At 40.1% G+C, this 19,290-nt stretch overlaps 1 protein-coding gene and 2 pseudogenes across 1 annotated transcript; 2 read left to right on the top strand and 1 right to left on the bottom strand.

Moving 5' to 3' along the window:
- Positions 1-7,167: 7,167 nt before the first annotated feature.
- LOC101305900 lies at positions 7,168-8,463 on the bottom strand (annotated as a pseudogene).
- Positions 8,464-8,870: 407 nt separating this feature from the next.
- LOC101305615 lies at positions 8,871-10,024 on the top strand (annotated as a pseudogene).
- Positions 10,025-11,994: 1,970 nt separating this feature from the next.
- LOC101305321 (receptor-like protein kinase THESEUS 1-like) lies at positions 11,995-14,555 on the top strand. Its single transcript, XM_004308840.1, has one exon. It carries the CDS (start codon positions 11,995-11,997, stop codon positions 14,539-14,541), a length of 2,547 nt encoding a protein of 848 aa, XP_004308888.1. The 3' UTR covers positions 14,542-14,555.
- The last annotated feature ends 4,735 nt before the right edge of the window (positions 14,556-19,290 follow it).

The raw sequence follows: 19,290 nt of genomic DNA, 5'->3' as shown, positions 1-19,290 counted from the left end.
ATTTTTATATTTTGAGTCGATTGACCNTTTAGGCTTAGAATTGAGCTTCGACTTCTTCTAGAAAGTTGTTCGAAAATGTTGAGAGGAAGATTCTGTCAAATTTTGGTGGTGATTGGAGGTGGCCGAAAGTTTCTACAGTTTTTTTTTTCAAAACCCAGCAACTTTAGCCGACGATATTTAAATACTATATTCGTCGGCTATAGTTTTTTTAAATTTTTTAATTTTTTTTATAAGGTTTAACCGACGAATTATGCCATAATTCGTCGGCTATAGTTATTTTTAATTTTTTTATAAGGTTTAGCCGACGAAATATAGTATATTTCGTCGGCTATAGTTATTTTTTAATTATTTATTACACACTTTAGCCGACGAATATCTTAATTGTTTCGTCGGCTAAAGTCTGGGAAAAAAACCGACGACATGTTTTTCGTCGGCTAACTGTGGGACTATAGCTGACGAAAAAAAAAATTTCGTCGGCTAAAGTCATCGCCGACAACCTTTTCCCGACGAAATCTTAGCGGACGAGCCATCGTCGGCTAAGATCTTAGCCGACGAATTAAGTTAACAGGCCGACGAAACTTTTTCGTCGGCTAAAGTGCTTGTCCTGGTAGTGATCTATTTAAAACTGATTTAGTTTTCAAAACCCTTGACTCTTTCTCTTGGTTGCATTCCCATTTGGGAACATCTCACTTTGCTTTTATCTTAGGCATGATGGATCCGTCATATCCTATCTATCCTACTTTTGGTGAGACGAAACACTACGGTCCAAAATGAAGCCTTCTTGATTTGGTAATTGTGTCTGCCCTTTCATGGCTGGCACTTTGCCTAGCTATATATATGAGCTTTGCTCCTCATACTCTTTGGTTGTTAAAAATTGTTATTTGCATTTTCTCCCTTTGAGTCTTAACATTATTGCTACTTTGCTCCTTTGCTCTAAGTCTTCTTTGCTGATTGTAAATCTTAGAGCTGAGCACCAAAACATTTTCAAAACTCATATCATTGTTCATTGTTCATGCATACCTTGAGAGCAGTCTAGGTGATGCAACCCGGTGAAGTCTTCATAGAGAATTAGCTAGGGAGTTAGTTAAGTTCGTGTGAAGCATGTTGTAAGCTGTCTTAGAGAGTTAGCTAAAGGCGTTAGTTAAGTTCTGCTTTGAAGCTTAGCATAGACCTATGTGTAAAACACTTGAGAGACCAGAGAGCAAGTTCAATTGAGTGCTAGTAGTTAGACCAGGCAGTATGGCTAGGCGTTGTGCCATCCTCTGAGTTGTGAGTCTTGTAAGAAGTGTGTTTACAATAGTGGAAAAGTTTATCCCTCATGAGTTAGGGGCACGTAGTTTTTCTCCCTGGTTGCATGATTTCTACGAGTAAAAAACATACTGGTGTTATATCTTTACTTTCCAGTACTTGCATATTTACATTTACAACTTAGCCTCACAGCAAACAGGCCTAATCTTTGCTATCCTTGTACGCGGAATAGAGCAAAAAGTTGTCATGGCCTATTCACCCCCCCCCCCCCCCCCCCCCCCCCTCCCTATAGAACCTTCATCTTCATTGGCCCAAGGTAGACACAAAGGGGGATCGACGTTTAACTGGAGTCAAGATTATTGCTCCCCCAACTGTGATGATCGTCTCCATCACCTTTGCTATGCTGTGCAGTTTCTTAAAGGCTAACCTTCTCGAATCTACAATTCAATGCATTGTCAATGTACTATGTCTGTAAATCAGTGTGTGACCAAGGACATGAGTATTATTACGAGTTATATATACCTAAATATCCAGGCAAGACAAAATGCAAAAGCAGGCAGCATATTACACATTGCAGAAGTGAACGTTGCACTCGAGTGCTTCATTCCCATGTAGTAGAGGTTCTGGTCAAGCACAGGGCTGCAATGCATGAACAAATTCATAGTTCCACTTCTGACAGACTGAATGTTTCTATCTACTAAGTTGACTGTCCTTTCAGGCTCTTCTCCAAAAAACTGGCAGTGAACTGCCCTGGAACTCTCTGAAACCCAGAAGTATTATCCTAAGGGGCAACAACCAAATTTGAATTGGAGTTCTCGAAATTGGCCTGCCATCAACAGCTTCCATTGCTTGCTTCTTGTTATTGAACGCATCTGGTTCATTGGCATCCATATACAATGGGTGACCACGCTTTGATTCTACCCTGGAAGAATTATCACAGCCCATCTCCTCTATCATTTAGACAACTTGCATCTCTTGGAATCCATTGTGTGCACCCAAAAACAAGGTTCTATTCCCCAAACTCTTTACTTCTGATTTTACCATGAAGTACCAGTATCAATTGGCACCTCGAACACCCTACAAGTAGTTACTTTATAGTTGTCTTCGGCTAATAAAAAGAGAACCAATAACATGGTCTGTTGCTGATTCCACTAAATATGGTGCTCTAACTTGAATTTCAGGGCTGAAGAGTTGTTCCTCTGGAATCTCTGGAGCAACAAGCCTCATTTGTACATTATTAGGATTTTCATCAATCTCGTAAACAAAAACATTACCCAAACAGTCCACCACATAATATTGTCCCTTCAAATAACGTCCATCTTCTACTCCTGGATACGTTTTGTCCATTAATGAAAGTTTACGAGTCGTCCATGCGCCATTGTTGTACCCCGGCTTGTAGAATGCCAAACGAGTATCTGATAGAAGCATGACCCCATAATCCGATGTCCAAGAAGGGCTCGATGACAATAAAAACTTCTTCAAATGACGAAGCGAGAAGATTGTTCGCGGCAGAGCGGGTAGCTCAATATGGGCATGGGTTAATGGATTAAAAAGATCAATATGGGCAGGGGTTAATGGATTCAAAAGATCAATATGGGCATGGGTTAATTTCAAATAATCTTGGGATACAGTCAACAACCATCCTAAAGAAGAACAGCAAAATTTGCCCTTAGTTTCTGGTAAATCAAGTTGGTAAATCTGACCTTCTGTCAAGCTGTAGATATTGCGGATGGGAGCATTGATCTCCTTTGGAAGGAGGACTGGAACTTTATGCTGTAATCTCAGACCTGTATTAGACTTTCCTTGATCTCTTCTGATCTCCACGATTTGCAAACTCCTCCAAAAGCAAAGAAATCTTTCATGGAAACTATTTGCTGTGCGAAACAGCTAATAAAATCTTGATGAAGGCTCGACCAGTCCTTTTGAGCTACCGTAGTCGCGACTCTCTTCTTTTTTCGATGATTCCTAATCGTTGTTTCCATGGAGATCGATTTCGATCTTGGTTGAAAACGTAATTGAATTGGGGTAAAATGGAGAGCAAACCCTAAATATATATAGACAGCCTCCGGGTGGACCCTAAATTAGGTTAAAAAATAAAAACGCACCAAAGTGTGACCAATTACGTTTGGTTAACATCATATTTTTTAAACGAGAATATCCTAATCCGCATGGGAATAGGATGTAGTTTTGTTAGTTAACATAGGATCATAATACATTATTAGTTTTGTTTTTTAAAGCTGATTCCGTTTAGGAATAGGCAACAAACATCGACCTTTTGCAGTTCCACGTACCCTCATTGGTACTGCAGAAGCAAACAATTTCCGAAACATGATCTAAATCGGAGATATGGGGAGTCAGAAGAACGTTCCACAACAACACAGTGGACATTAGAGCACCACAAGCTCTTCATGGACCTGCTTCTCCGGTCCCGAGAGTTCGAGAAAGTTTGAGTGTTCATAGTAAGGAAGATGATGAAGACACATGCAGTGAAGGGTCTTACGTACATCCCTGCGGGAGAAGCAATCGCCATCTCTGGTGAGATGAATTTAAAATGATTTATTAACAAGTAGATGTGCATGGATGAGGGTGGAGAACTTAAATTCCGATCAAATACAGATAAAAATAAATAAATAGAAAAATATGTTATGACCTGTTAATGACTTAATTAACCCAAATTTCTCGGCAATAATACAGCACATATAGTTAATTCCTCGGTGAGCTGGCTAGAGGGCTTATTTAAGATAATTTACAGCTCAAACGAATTATTATTGGAAGGTTTGGTTAATTAAGAATTGCAAAGGAAAGGCGATTAATACAATACGTGCGTGTGACACAAGGAATAGCTAGGGTTTCTCAACGATCAATATATAGATACAGTTTAGGGTTCCATAAGGAGACGGAGGGATTGAAATCATCAACCGCCTCCAGCCAAAAGCTCTTGAAACTTTGTGGTGTTCTGTAAGGATGGGGTGTCAGCTGCTTTCCTCTAATGCTTATAAGTTGTTCGATAACATGTCTCGAGCACTTTGAGGTCCATTAAAAGCAAACAAAATTATTCGAAGTGGTTTCTTATTCGATTCCGGAAGTAATTGAGATTCCATCGACGTGTTCAGAGAAGGTTTATCAGACACATGGATGTGAATGGGGATCGTCAAGAATCAACGGAGTGGACGCTGGAGCACCATAAGACATTTGTAGACGTAGTGATCCGGCTTGGCGGCTTTAACAAAATCGGAACACCGAGGAGCGTAGTAGTAGAGATGATGAACAATGTGAAGGGTCTTTCACAAAGAACCCTAGTGCACCACATGGTTTTGTTTCAGCTACTAAACAAACGAACCCATTTATCATTAGGTCGCAGAAGCCAACTTGCTTGTTCTGATCCTTACCAGAGTTTGGTGAACGATTTTGAGGGCCTGCAAGTGGCGACTCCTAAGAGGCTGTTGTCATCGTGGACGGTGGAACATCACAAGCGGGTCGTGGAGGCTGTGACAAAGCTCGGTGGTCTGAGCAAGGCAACCCCGACGGCGGTTCTCAGGCTGATGGATGAGGAGCGCCGGCAGGGCCTCACCGTACGGATACTGAGGCGCCATCTTTTAGGTTTGCGGTATTTACAGAAGAAAACTCAGAAGACTATTCATGAGTCTAGTCAGGGCAAGGCTTGGATAAATAGGAAAGTCAGTACCAAATTCAAAATTTTGTATAACATTCAGTCATTGACATTAATTTAATTTTGAAATTCATAGTTTATTTCTATCGTTTGTGTTTTCTTTACAATTAGCTGATGCTGTCAAAAAACTTATTACTGCTGCGAATAATTACTAGGAGGTTGTTACTCTCCTGAATTATTAATAATCTTATAGCATTTTTTATTGTTTTAATAAATGCTAAAATTTCCAAAATGGAGAAGCTGTTGGAGTTAGAGCATAAAACTTTTGGAGATTTTAGCTTTTGTTTCCCCGTTTTAGAAAAATTTTGAGGAAGCTGTTGGAGATACTCTTATACTTATAAATTTCTCTTCATGCAAAATTGCAAATGGTTACTCTCCTGCGAATGATTACCGGATCATCAGATAGCTATCCCGCTAATGTAGTTCTGTACTTATCATTTATCAACTGCCGCACCATATATATAACCAATATTCGTCGATCAAACCCTAACCGCAAGTTGAGTCATTGAAATATGGAAACGATGATCGGATTATATGCCCAAACAGCGATGTCCGGATATTATTCCCAAACAGGGTCTCTTCCGTTCAGCATAAGGTGGACGCTGGAGCACCACAAGCAGTTTTTGGAGTCGGTGGTCCGCAACGGTGGTTTGAACAAACCACAAATCAAGCAAATTGTATCACAGGACATTATGAGCAGGGTGTACGGTCTCCGCTCGTCTACCATTCAACTCCACATGGACTATTTCCGGCAATTCCACCAACAGAATGAATCCCTCTTCAAGAAGTTGCCGGAGTTTGATTCTTTGGTGAGAGATTTTGCAGGCCTAGGCGTGGAAGGAGCAAATAACTGCTGGTCGTCATGGACAGTCGAGCACTATAAGGAGGTGGTGGAGAAGATAATACAGCTGGGGGGCCTTGGTGTTGCGACCCCAGATAAGGTCCTGGCGCTGATGGACCGCCGCCTTGGCCTCACAGAAGAGATTCTAGGACACATACTTTCGAGGTTAAAAATGTTGCAGGAAAGGACTCGAATAGAGACGAGGTTGGAAATTTTGAATGAACGGCTAACTCGAATACAGGCCTACGGCCACGGCGGTCCGATGCGGCCTGTTATCCTGCAACGACTGGGTCGTAATGTTGTTCATCCTTACAGTCGAGAAAAAATAATAGGAGATGAATCTACGACACTAGCCACAATTATCAAATCAAAAATAGATGAAACAATCATGAGCCTCCGGCAACTCGTGGCAGCACATAGAAGAGAAAGAGGAGACATAGTGGAGTATTTGGTGACAAGGGCAGAACCTAGAGAAGAAAAAATGGAAAATTTGGTGACAAAAATGGATCATATAAATTTGGGTCGATCAGGAAGTGCATCGAGTAAATAAAAGGTGATTCATAAATTTCGTTCAATTCTTGTTTATGCTTTCTTTTTCTTGGTGATTCTTGTTTTATGCTTTCTTTCTCTTGTCGAAAACTGTCCTGAATTTCTATGACAATTGTTTGCTCAGTTTCTTGGTGATTTTTGTTTTGGATTTGATGAAATTTTCTTACCGATCATATACAATGCTAATGGTATAATATATCCTAACGACTGATGTTGATATAATTGTCAGAATTTGTGGCTTAGTTACTACTATCATAGCTTGGTACAGTAAGTGTTTAGAGCTTGGTGCGGATGCATGTGTTCAGTAACTAGTAGTGGGCTATGACGACAAATGTTTTGAGAAGTTATGTATGAGCTGGAGTTTGAGAAAGGAGATCAGTAAGACGCTAAATTTGATATAGAGGATCAGAGAATGTATATATAGAAGGTATTCTAGCTTGTAGAATACCTTAGGATCAATTTGCATTACAATATGGGGGCCGGGCTTCAATCTTGCCTCTGGTTGGATGAATAAATTTAGTCTTGGAGCTGTGTTTTAAAGTTTCCATGATGTCCTTACTTGTTAGCCTAAAAGGGCTTCTCGAATTGTAGAGAAGTGAACCGGCTGCCGTCGTTCCTTATAGTTTTCATTTTCATACACAGACTGAATTTTTCATAAAGATGGGAACCATTGCTCTCATTACAGAATGACATTGCCTAAATGTGGCTACAACATCTGGTAGGACTGTAGGATTGTAGGAAACCAAAGTTGAAGTGAGTGACACATCTTTGTTAATGATAAATTGAGAATAACCTGTTTGTATCTACTTCATACACCTTTGGAGGATTGGGGTCATTTTCAGTGGCTCCATAATTTAGATTAATGAGAGTTTTTGCAACAAGCAAGCACACAGTCCTCCAGAAACTGTGTTAACTCAGACGTATACAGCTTGGGGTCATTTCTGAAGTGAACAACATGAGGTGTCGAGACAAAGTTACAAGCCCTAACCTCATGTCCAGCCCTGCGCTGCTCTTTTATGAACGACTCCACAGATTCTGCAGGAATGACTCTATCTGCCGAGCTGTAGATATATAATTGCGGACAGCTTGGCTGTCGTGCTGACAGTAAGCCTGAAACATCAGAAAGCCTCATCTTAACTGTAGGAAGATTCAAAACCACCTCAAAGATCTTCTCCAAAACTAAAAGCAAAGCTGCCTCAGTTGCTCCAGGTTTAGGTACCAAAACATCCATGCCTCACTGATCACTAGCGCCTGCCGTTCCTTTTGTTGCTACACTATGCTTTTTCAGAAAGGCTGCAGAGAAACCAGACGCCCAGACATGCGGGTCTGGTGCCGCAACAGGTGCTGAATCCACAACGCAGCCCCGAATCCTGCCCATTACAGAAGGATCGTGCTTCTGAAACTTCTCAAGCATTATGCCATAAGTTAACCATCCAGTGTTGCTAAATGTATGAAAAACCAGGTTCTTTCCCTGCTCCTCTTCTAACCAATCAGCCAAATGAGTCACAAGAGAGTCAATGCGCTCTTCAACTTTACCACCGGGCTGGTATTTAAGAATCTCAGCCATAGGTAAAGTAAATGTAATGGCGTGAAACCCCTGCGAAGTATACCACTCGGCATACCTCGTAAGATGCTTTTGCTTTGCTCCTAACCATCCCAGCAAAACCACCACAGTCCTCATCTTTGCTGATGAGCAATCAGCGGTACCGGAAACATCTAGAGCATTTGGCTCAGGCAAATGCCATCTGTAGGAGACATCAGGTACGGAAGCAGATGATAATACATCATGATTATATGCAGTTGGGTTTGGCGCCTTGCTCAAGTCTGCAGAGTGATACAACTTAAGGAGAGTAGGGGAAGATGCAAACGAATATAGTAACTTGGGACCAGAATTGCAGTGGGGACTGGGAATTGGGAAGTTAATGTTGGGAATTGGTACTCGAATTCTGGAGACGAAGGACAAATTTGCAAGCTTAGAAGCCGAAATGTCTGAAATGCTTAATGAGGAAGAAATTGATAAGTCGGAGGTACGAGTAGAAAAGTTGTTTGGTTTGTGAGAGGGCAGCATGAAATAGAAGTCGGAAGAAAATGAAACAAAGCCAACAGCGGCGGCAGCAATCAGAGGTCGTTGAAGCATTTCAGACAAGGAAACCATGGTGAAAAACTGAAGACAGAGCTAGCCCTAAATCTCAAATGCCAATATCACTGAAATAAACCAAATATATAATAGAATGTAGTTCGATGGAGGTAGAGAGCGAGAGAGATTCGGAAACCAAGCTGCAATGGGAAAAGTGAATTATATATGTGTGTGTGCACAACTCTACATAGGAAACAACTGGCATTTGTCACATAATTGATTGAGAATATTCTATAAATTCTTCCCACGAATGAAAGGAAAGAAATAAAACGCCAATTTGCTTTAGGAATCCCAATTCCCATCAGGACATGGAAAGACCATATAATAGTATAAGCTGAACCTGAGCAGACAAATCCATTCACGGATAGAAGAAAGCTAACAAATACTTCAAAAGCGAGAGAAAGCAAAGCTGCTTGTCTTAGACCATGACGAGTATCGAGCCTTTCAACAGGTTGGTGAGGCTTGTGGCCGGAGCGTTCTACGATGATGATATTTCATCGAAAACGGATAATTCTCAGCCCAAGAGTGGCCGGAGCGTCGACAATAGAGGAATCGGGGTGGTTGTGCTTGAAGCGCTCTCGAGAAGACAATGGGTAAGAGAAGAAGATTTGGCCAAGGACTTGAATCTCAACTCGAAGCAACTTCGTCGTACTTTGCGATTTTTCGAGGAGGAAAAGCTGGTCACCCGAGACCATAGGAAAGAACGACATGCAAAGAAAGAAGGGGAAGAGAAAATCAAGATGTATACGTACTCTTACTGCTGTCTAGACTATGCTCAGATGTATGATGTAGTGAGGTACAGACTGCATAGAATGAAGAAAAAGTTGAAAGAGAAATTGGAGGACAAGAACACAGTACAACAATACTTGTGCAAGAATTGTGGGAGAAGATATGACGCGTTGGATGCACTGAGATTGATTTCGATGGAGGATGGTGACTTTCACTGTGAAGAATGCAAAGGGAAACTTGTGGCGGTTGAGACGGACAATGATGTAGCTTCTCCACAAATAGGAGATGGAGAAAGCAGTATTATTTCAAGGAGACAAATGCGTGAGCAATCGAAAGCCATGCTTCGAAATATGGAGGAACAACTGAAGCCTTTAAAACAAATTAATAAGGTTAAGGACTTACCTGTTCCTCAGTTGGAACACTCCGAGCTTGGGAAGCGCGAGCTAAATCTTCTAGTGGGCTAGGGCAGGATGTTGGAGCTACAGAGGTTGAGGTTATTACTTGGGTTAAAGAAGACAAGGGAGACGATACTAAATCGGAATTAGATGATACTACTACAAGGGTGGAGAAAGTATATCCACCCTGGTTGAGCAAGCCAGGGATGAACCTTCCAAATTACGAACAACAGGGAGAGTTTTCAGATGACATAAAGGAAAAAGCTCATGAAGATAATGAGAGCAAGAGTAGTACTTTCCAGGTGGAGTGGTTAAGAACTTATTATGCTGCTCTTTTACAAAAACATGAAGAAGAAGAAGAAAGAAATACTCGCGAGGTTGGCATGAAGTCAAAACGTGATCAGAAAGAAGAAGAAGAAGATGAAGATGAAGAAGATATCTGGGAGGAAGGTTGAAGAGCCAAATTAAAGGCTAGGATTTCCATCCTTTTCTTCTTTCCTCAATTTAGGTCATCCTCATTCCTCAGTACCTACGTAGTATCTCTCAACGTAGTGCTAGCTGATGTTTACTTAGTCTAGCTTCCTTCATCGGCAACTCCATTAGCTAGTCTCTGCTTGCAGATGTTGCTATATATATATTGATGAAAATGCGACAGTGTGTCAAGTATAAACAGAGATCTTGTCAAATTAATGACGTTAGATCTCTAATCACTGAATAGTATAAGGGAAATTTGATTATGCGGAAATTCCCTATGTATTTCAAAGAATTACATATCAGAGGATACGTATGCACACTCTTGAGAACCCTAATTGTGTGTCTGGTGGGTGTTTAATTGGTCGAAGGATGACTAGTGACTACTTTGCCGGCCAATCTATTTTTTTTTCTTACAAGTTAAATTCCATCTATGAGATGGCCAACAGTGCTGAGATCAAGCTAGCTCATATTCTTGATTAGAGAGCAGCTATGAGCCTATGACTATGCTTCTTGTAATTTTTTTGTTTAATGTGATTAAAGCACTTTTATAAATCCCAATATCATACAAGGAGTGAAATTCACACTTTGAAGTTTGCACTCCACAATTCATAATTAATGTTACATTTTTTAGTAACCTAAAGAACATAAGTTTGTAATCTTTTTTTTTTTTTTCAAGGATTTCATCGCTAAAATCTCATCGACAAAGTGTATTCTCAAAGATGTCAAGCTATTTGAGTTGTTGAATGTCAAACTCTCAAAGATTGTCGGTTAGCAACAAAGAGGTTCAACCATAAGAACCTTTTACTTGAAGGCGACATTTCTCTAGTTATCAACAGTGTGAAAAGCTTATGGAAATTTCGGAGGATAAAAGTTCTCATTCATAACATTGCTCACCATATTACGATCAAGTTGGTTTAAAAATATTTTATTCTCTCATTTTGGGAAGCAAATTTACTAGCAGATGCAATTGAGGACGTTGGTCACTCTATTTCCAATCCAAAGCTTTTGTTTGATAGTTTTCCCATTCAAGTCTCAGATAGCCTTTCATTTAGATGCTACTCAAATTGGTTGCTCTAGGGCTTGTTGTTGTTATCTATTTTTCTCATAAAAAATAAAATAAAAATAAAAAGTCTATTCTTACTTTGCTGGAGAGAATTATAGCTACTTGGTGAGAGATGAAATTGTGAACCCAAAATATCATATTGTCACAGCTCACAACTTATAGTTATAGACACCACATTTTAATCCGGGGAGCCTGGGGAGGCATGTGATCAACATCGATTAGTATTAGTTTTAGTCATAATCACACGAGAGCAATGCCATGCTTCTGTTAAGCACCAGCTTTTTTGTAGCCCAATCCAGCTAAATTAATCTGATTAATTAAGCTGGCATGGCCAACTTACCTCACTTTAAATATTGTTGATACTGTAACAATCTGCTTATCACTATAATACTGGTTGTTAAACCTGCTCTGGAAGCAGAAAACGGGTTTGAATGGCAGAGTCCAGGGACCCAGAAAACAGTTGGTCAACAGAATCAACATTCAACAGAGAATCCACTAACTGATCCTTTTTTCTTTTCTTTTTTTCTTAAAGAAAAATGAATAACAGAGAATCTGCTGGCTGTTGCCTTAAAGAAAGGGAAGGTCTTTTAAGTTCTGGAAGAGGTTTAAAATTGAATGATTTCAGGGAAGTCATATGATCACACCCACGTTTATGAAACTTATACTTGAATCTGACGATTAATTGTATTATAATCTTCTTTTTTTATTTTCCATAGTCACTGACTACATCTTGGAAAGTATAGCATCACTATGATTCCTTCAACACAACCCAAAGCTACATCCTTTCTTTCTCTTTTAGTGCAAACTCTCTCACTCAAAAAAACCCAGGTATGATTCTCTCCCATTCAATTTGTCCTTCAATATTTGTTATATGAAGAAGTTAGAATAATGGGTTACTCAGATGGGTTGTTATTGATATGCATTCTCTGTGTTTCATCATTGTCATCAATTGTATATGCTTCTTTTCATCCTCAAGATAGATTTTTCATTGATTGTGGGGGGAGCAATGCATTGGTTCTTGATGATGGCCGTGTTTTTGAGCCTGAATCTGGGAACCCACATGTTACTTTATCTTCACATACCCACGATGTAGTTTCAGTGATTGATGAGAAAGCTTTGTCGAAGTCAAACCGGTCTGTTCTGTATAGCACTGCCCAGGTTTTTAGAGTAACTTCAACTTATAGCTTTAGAACTAAGCAGATTGGCCGCCATTGGATAAGATTGCATTTGTACCCAATTCAGAACCCACATTTCAACTTGAAGTCTGCAGTCTTTTCTGTAGTGGCTAATGGAATCACCCTGCTTCATGGGTTTTCATTTTCGAAAGTACGCAAAGTCTCTAGGCTTGTTAAGGAGTATGTAGTTGAAGTGGATGGAAAAGATTCTAAGAAATTGGTACTGACATTTTCACCTTGGAATGGTTCAGTTGCATTCATCAATGCGATAGAGGTTGTTTCAGTGCCAGGTGAGCAATTCCCTAGCACCAATATAACGGCTGTTCCATTAGAGCCTGGTATAGAGATTCCTAGTCATGTAGCTTTTGAGACAGCGTATAGGATCAACATGGGAGGTCCACATATAACACCCAAGAATGACACATTGTGGAGGACATGGGAACCAGATCAGGCTTTTCTTGTCAATGCTGCATCTGCGAGAAATGTCACAGCCAATCCACGCTCAATCAAGTACCCTGATGGAGTTTCAGTCGAAATTGCACCAAATTGGGTTTATGCCACAGCTCAGGAAATGGCAGATGCAAATGTGTTGAATCAGAAATTTAACATATCATGGGGATTTAAAGTTGAAAATGGCTTCAGCTATCTTATTAGGCTGCATTTCTGTGACATTGTAAGTACATCTCTAAATAATTTGCTGTTCAATGTGTATGTCAATCAACTATCTGCTCTAGACTGTTTTGATATCTCAAGCAGGACAATGTCATTGTCAGCAGCTTACTTCATAGACTTTGTGACAAATGTGTCAATGGGATCAGACCGGATTTTGGTTCAGATTGGTCCTCCCATGCTAACAGGCCTCTCATCCAATGCAATCTTGAATGGTTTGGAGATTATGAAAATGAGCAACTCTAGAGACAGCCTTGATGTAAATCTTCCAGGGGAGTATTATACGGATTTGAAATCCCCTGTAGGCAAGAAAAAGTGGATGATGCTGGCAGTTTGTTCTTCTTCAGCAGGATTCGTAGTCTTTGTGATTTTGTCAACTGCTTTCTATCTGTATCTGCGTCGAATCCATCAAAAGAAGAAAAATACTCACTGCTCAAGTTCAACATGGCTGCCACTTCCTACTCATGTAGGACTGTCTGATTCTAAAGTTTCGATTGACAGCTCTTCTTCCACATCACCTTCGCTTGGTTTAGGCCGAGTATTTGCTTTCTCAGATATCAGTGAAGCAACAAATAACTTTGACAAGAAATTGGTTTTGGGGGTGGGTGGATTTGGAATGGTTTATAGAGGAGTTCTAGAAAATGGGAGTGTAGTTGCAGTAAAGCGTGGAAATCCACGGTCTCAACAAGGACTCACAGAATTCCGGACAGAAATTGAGATGCTGTCAAAGATGAGGCATAGACATTTGGTTTCTCTTATAGGCTACTGTGAGGAACTTAATGAGATGATCCTTGTTTATGAATTCATGGCTGGTGGTCCTCTTCGAAAACATTTGTATGGCTCAGATTTTCCTTCACTGACATGGAAACAAAGGCTTGAGATCTGCATAGGAGCTGCAAAAGGATTGCATTACCTTCACACAGGAGCAGCGGAGACTATAATTCACAGAGATGTCAAATCAACCAACATACTTCTTGATGAGAATCTGACTGCTAAAGTGGCTGATTTCGGATTGTCAAAGTTAGGCCCTACTTTGAATCAAACACACGTAAGTACTGCAGTGAAGGGGAGCTTTGGTTATCTTGATCCAGATTACTATCGTCGGCAGCAACTCACTGAGAAGTCAGATGTATACTCATTTGGAGTAGTTTTATTAGAGGTATTATGTGCTAGACCTGCTATAAGCCCTTCACTCCCGAGAGAAGAGGTTAATATAGCTGAATGGGCCATGAACTTTCAAAAGAAAGGAAGATTGGAGAAGATTATGGACCGGAATCTTGTAGGGAGTGTCAATCTTGAATCACTGAGAAAATTTGGTGAAACAGCAGAGAAGTGTTTGCTTGAATATGGGGTTGAGAGGCCAACAATGGGAGATGTGTTATGGAATTTGGAGTATGCTCTTCAACTACAAGAGGCTTCTATACAATTCACCGCTTCAGCTGCAAACAGTGCAAATTACATTTCAGATATTCCAGAATGGCTTCCACAAATTGAAATTGGCAATGGTGATGGTCATGACCACAGTGATCAAGAATCTGATACAACATCAAGTGCAGTGTTTTCAGAGTTGGAGGATCCCAGAGGAAGATAGTTCTGAAAGGGGTACCCCCTGTGGGCACACAGTGTTACTGGTGTAATTCGGCTTCATACTATTTGTCTTACATTATTGTTTCAAGATTACATAGAAAATATGAAGATAACTTTGTGCATTGATGATCCATACTTGGTGTGTTTCTTGTTGATGTTGCATGATAAGTCTAAATCTACATATTCAGTTTAATGTTGATGGGTTGCCTCATTCAGCCTCCTATATTCACACAACCCTCTCATTAAAATCCGGTAACTCTGATAATCCATTTATCCATCTTTTGGAAAACATGCAGTGCAATATTCGAACGACCCTTCTGGCACAAAGCAAGCATAAGCAAGTTCAAGGACCGCACCGTTAAGCTCACTTCCCACCCACAGCATTGCTCCATGAAAAGACGACAAGCGTCTTCAAGCCTGGACTCTTTGACCATAGTCTCCACCAGGGTATTAAAGACTATGACCAATTTACACAGTAAACTGTGAAAGGTTTTTAAATAGAGATACCGCCCCGTCCAGCAGCCCTGCTCTTGCGTATGTCTTGACTGCAGCCACAAACACCGAGTCTTTGCATTCAGAGGAGTCATTTTGCATCTGATTGATCACTTCCTTCATCTCAGAAATTCGGCCTGAACTTCCAAGAATGCCAATCATGGTGGCATAAACTGGACCGCTGTGGCGGTGATTGGGGTACTCTGATTGTGCTTCACTGAAAATTTTCAGTGCCGTTTATGGGTGTCTACTTTTTACTTTTTCTGCATACCTAATTACATATGATCTGAGAGAGGTTTGTTGGGTGAGAGAAGCCTCAGCCATCTTATACTCAAGGTGATCCAACATTCACCGCTGTCACTATGTAATCTAGCTCTAGACAAGAAGCTGCATATTTTTTGCAGCTGAGAAGTTGATTGCAGCTCAAGAATGGAAGGCTGAAATTTAAGTTGGGATTTCGTCGAACATGGCATGGGTTTTTTAACTATGATTGTTGGCCGTCTTAGGCGGGTAAAGAGACTAGTGCTGTGCCATATTTGTGGTAGTGGTTGGGTTTGAGACAAAGCTTTTGGAAATTGCAAAGGATCATAGTCATAACCTAATTGTTTTGTATATTTCAGCAAGTAAGTAATATGCGTCCATCTTCTAACGAGTTTTTTGAAAAAATATTTTGTTGAATAAATTAGACAAAATATTTATAATAGGGGTAAAAATGTGTAAGAATTTTGTAAAATTTGATTTACAAGAGGTTCTCTCTTTCTGGAGAGTATTCAACTAAAAAAATAGAGATTCATTTAATTGGTCTAAGATGTCCTTATTTTTTTATTCTTTTTTTTTATTTTTCGATTACACTTTCTATCTTAGCTGGGTAGAACATGTGCAAATTATGTTCTTTCTTAAGAACTTTTGATCCGCTCTACCCTGAACTATCTTTTTCCTCTCCACCTTTCCGAACCACCAGGAGAGCACTGAATTAGAATGAGAGGTTCACCACCACAAAAGTAGGTTGTTACCTTATATCTATCACCCTATCCCGGTAATCTTGTTTTCGATTTTGATGGACCGTTTCGTTTTTGTAGGTTGGTCTGGCCAATTGCTTTTTCCTTGTGTCTTTGGTCAGTAATGGAAACAATCGTCCTTATCGTTGTAAAATAAGAGCAGCTGGCTTGGGTGGACGGAGTTCAGAGACCTTAAGCCACTCGACTCGACCAACTAAAGGATCTTTGTTTACTCGAAGAGTTTGGGCAGGATTTATAAGTGCCCAGATAAAAGAAATTATTTTTGGAAAGGCAAAACGCTTTGCTTTCTTTTAAGAATCGTCGACTTCACTTTATGTGATGGCGTAGATTTTGATGAACGCACACAACTAACTAAGTTGTTGGTCCATGTATAGGGAAGAAGGGGCCTAAGCACGGCAGATGTCCTACACTTGAGTGGCAAAGGAAACAATCGTCCTTATCGTTGTAAAATAAGAGCACTTGGCTTGGGTGGACGGAGTTTAGAGACCTTAAGCCACTAGACTCGACCAACTAAAGGATCTTTGCTTACTCGAAGAGTTTGGGCAGGATTTATAAGTGCCCAGATAAAAGAAATTATTTTTGGAAAGGCAAAGCGCTTTGCTTTCTTTTAAGAATCGTCGACTTCACTTCATGTGATGTGGTAGATTGTGATGAACGCACGCAACTAACTAAGTTGTTGGTTCATGTATAGGGAAGAAGGGGCTTAAGCACGGCGGATGTCCTACATTTGAGGGGCAAAAGAAAGCGAGATCGTACACCTGACACCGTAAAAGATCATGTTGGTGAGCCGTGTGATGGGAAACCTTCCCGCATGTACGGTTTATAGAGCACTGAATTAGAATGAGAGGTTCACACACACACACACACACAAAAAAAAAATTGTGCTAAATGTGCGACTATCTACAATAGTAGAGCATGGCCACTTGATCATGAAAATTGTTTCCTACCATTATGTATTTGAAAGTTTTCCTTGTTTATTAGTAATATGTTTGGAATATATCAATTGGTTTCCCCTGTGGAAGTTCATATCTGGAGGCTAGTGTGACATGTATGTGTCCACTGTAAGTTCTTCCGGTTGAGGTTGCAACTCCTCAAGGAAGATAAGGAAGTAGAGGAGAAGACTTCTCGACCTCCGAATCATATGCTCCTGCACTAGCGACGAGTGTGACGTTGACGGACACAGACTCCTTGCCAGAGATAGACTCACCGATGAATTCAATCTCCAAAGAGATTTTGAGAGAAAGAAGGTGATAGAGCTGATGTGATCCTCTGTAAACCCCTCAGTTGATAGTGGACTATATTTTCCCTGTTGCTTTGTGGACGCAGGCTATTAACAAACCATATTAAACCCTTTGTGTGCTATTTGTTTACTATTCTTGCATGCATATATTTGGTATATGTAGGATTTTCTCCACAGTGATCTTCATTCATCTGTTTGTCGTTGTTATTACGTGCGGTGAGCACAACATGATAGTGGTTTGTAATTCTAAAATTGGAGTAAATATTTCTGTAGGGTAGAGCTTCTAACCCACTGGAAGGAAAACGTAAAAGGGAAGGCTCTAATGGAGGAGATAGTGTTCATCGCCGTCATGTTTTGGAGGAGGTTAATAAACATCCAGAGAATGCTAAGTGGAGCATGCTTGTGTTCTGGAAACATCTACCCAACAGAGAGGGAAAATTAAAAGAGTGCAATCAATGATGAACATAGAGGAGCTTGAACCTGCGATAAAGCGAGTTTAAATTCAGCACAACTGCCCAACAGAGAGGGACAAGGTTTATCATTCTCACTGGAGTAATATGAGGATGACCTTGTTTTACATTGAGAGAATACCATGGGTTTGGTTCAAGACTGACGTGAGGGGCGTCAGTGTGTTTGCAGTAGAGGGAGATGCGTATGTGGGGGTGGGAGCAGAGGAGGTATATGAGCAGGTGGAGGAGGGATGATATTATTTCTTTTTAGATGATAATATTTAAGAAAAGTTAGCACGAATACAAGCCAATGGCCACGGCTGTTCAATGCGGCTAGTAATCAGGCCGCAACTTAGAACCAAGTTGATGTATATCATGTATTAACACATGCCTTACCCCCTAATTTGATAAAGTTTGTATTGTCATCGAGCCCTTCTTGGAAATCAGATTATTGGATCATGCTTCTATCATATCATCGTTTGACATTTTACAAGTTAGGGTACAACATTGGTACATGGACTTCAGGGACTTCTATACCTTCACCAGAGCCATTAACATTATTATATGCCCTTTATAACAAGGGACAATTTTATGTGGTGGACTATCTTGGTAAGGTTTTTGTTATTGACATCGAAGATCCAAATAATGCACAAATAAGCCTTGTTGCTCCAGAGATTCCACATGACGAATTCTTCAGCCCTAATATTCTTTTTTATTCTTCTATATAAAAAAAAACTATTCTTTTTTATTCCACGATATTTGGTGGAATCAGCAAAAAGGACCCTGTTATTGGTTCTCACTTTATTCGAAGACAACTATGAAATAACTGTTAGTTATAGAGTGTTAGTAGTGCCAATTGATATTGGTAATTCATGGGCAAAATCAGAAGTAAAGAATTTGGGGAATAGAATCTTGTTTTTGGGAGCAAACAATTCATCATTCTACATTGTGCCCTTTGATGATTCTATATACGAAGCCAATTGTATTTATTTCTTAAACTGGAGTCATGTCTGTACAAAAGATGATGTCGACATTGGTATATACTACATGGAGGATGGAAAAAAAAAAAGACAAATACTTGGAACAATTGCCCGATTTTAAGAACAAATTAGGAAGTGATGAAGTGAAAGTAAATTGAGAATAGAGAATCGTGAAAGATGTGTATCTCATTCATTGATAGGAGCCCTTTATATAGGGAATTACACATTACCAGTATGGTAAGGATATGAATACATAGATCTAGTCTAACTACATATCCTATTGGCATAAGGCAAATGCACACATAAAGAATATCCTAGAACACTCCCCCTTGTGCCGCGCGTTGATATGCCAGTGGTGCTAATCTGTTGCCTCGTCAAAAACCTCGTCAAGTTACAAAAACCCTGTGGGAGAAAAACTGAACCTTGATCGTAGGAGAAAAAGAGTACAACGCACCAGCCTACTTCATTGAGATGATACTCCCCCTGATGTGAACATTATTCAGAGAGACTTGATAGCCGACGCATGCCTATACTTTTCACATGTTTCTCAAAAGTAGACTTAGGCAAAGACTT

Source organism: Fragaria vesca, linkage group LG7 (assembly GCF_000184155.1).
Source record: "Fragaria vesca subsp. vesca linkage group LG7, FraVesHawaii_1.0, whole genome shotgun sequence".
Classification (NCBI taxonomy): domain Eukaryota; kingdom Viridiplantae; phylum Streptophyta; class Magnoliopsida; order Rosales; family Rosaceae; genus Fragaria; species Fragaria vesca.
The sequence above is the reverse complement of the archived record's forward strand: the minus strand, read 5'-3'. Positions and strand labels throughout refer to the sequence as shown.

Coding starts and splice junctions, on each gene's coding strand:
- LOC101305321 (XM_004308840.1), top strand. CDS start 11,995: ATGGGTTACTCAGATGGGTTGTTATTGATATGCATTCTCTGTGTTTCA.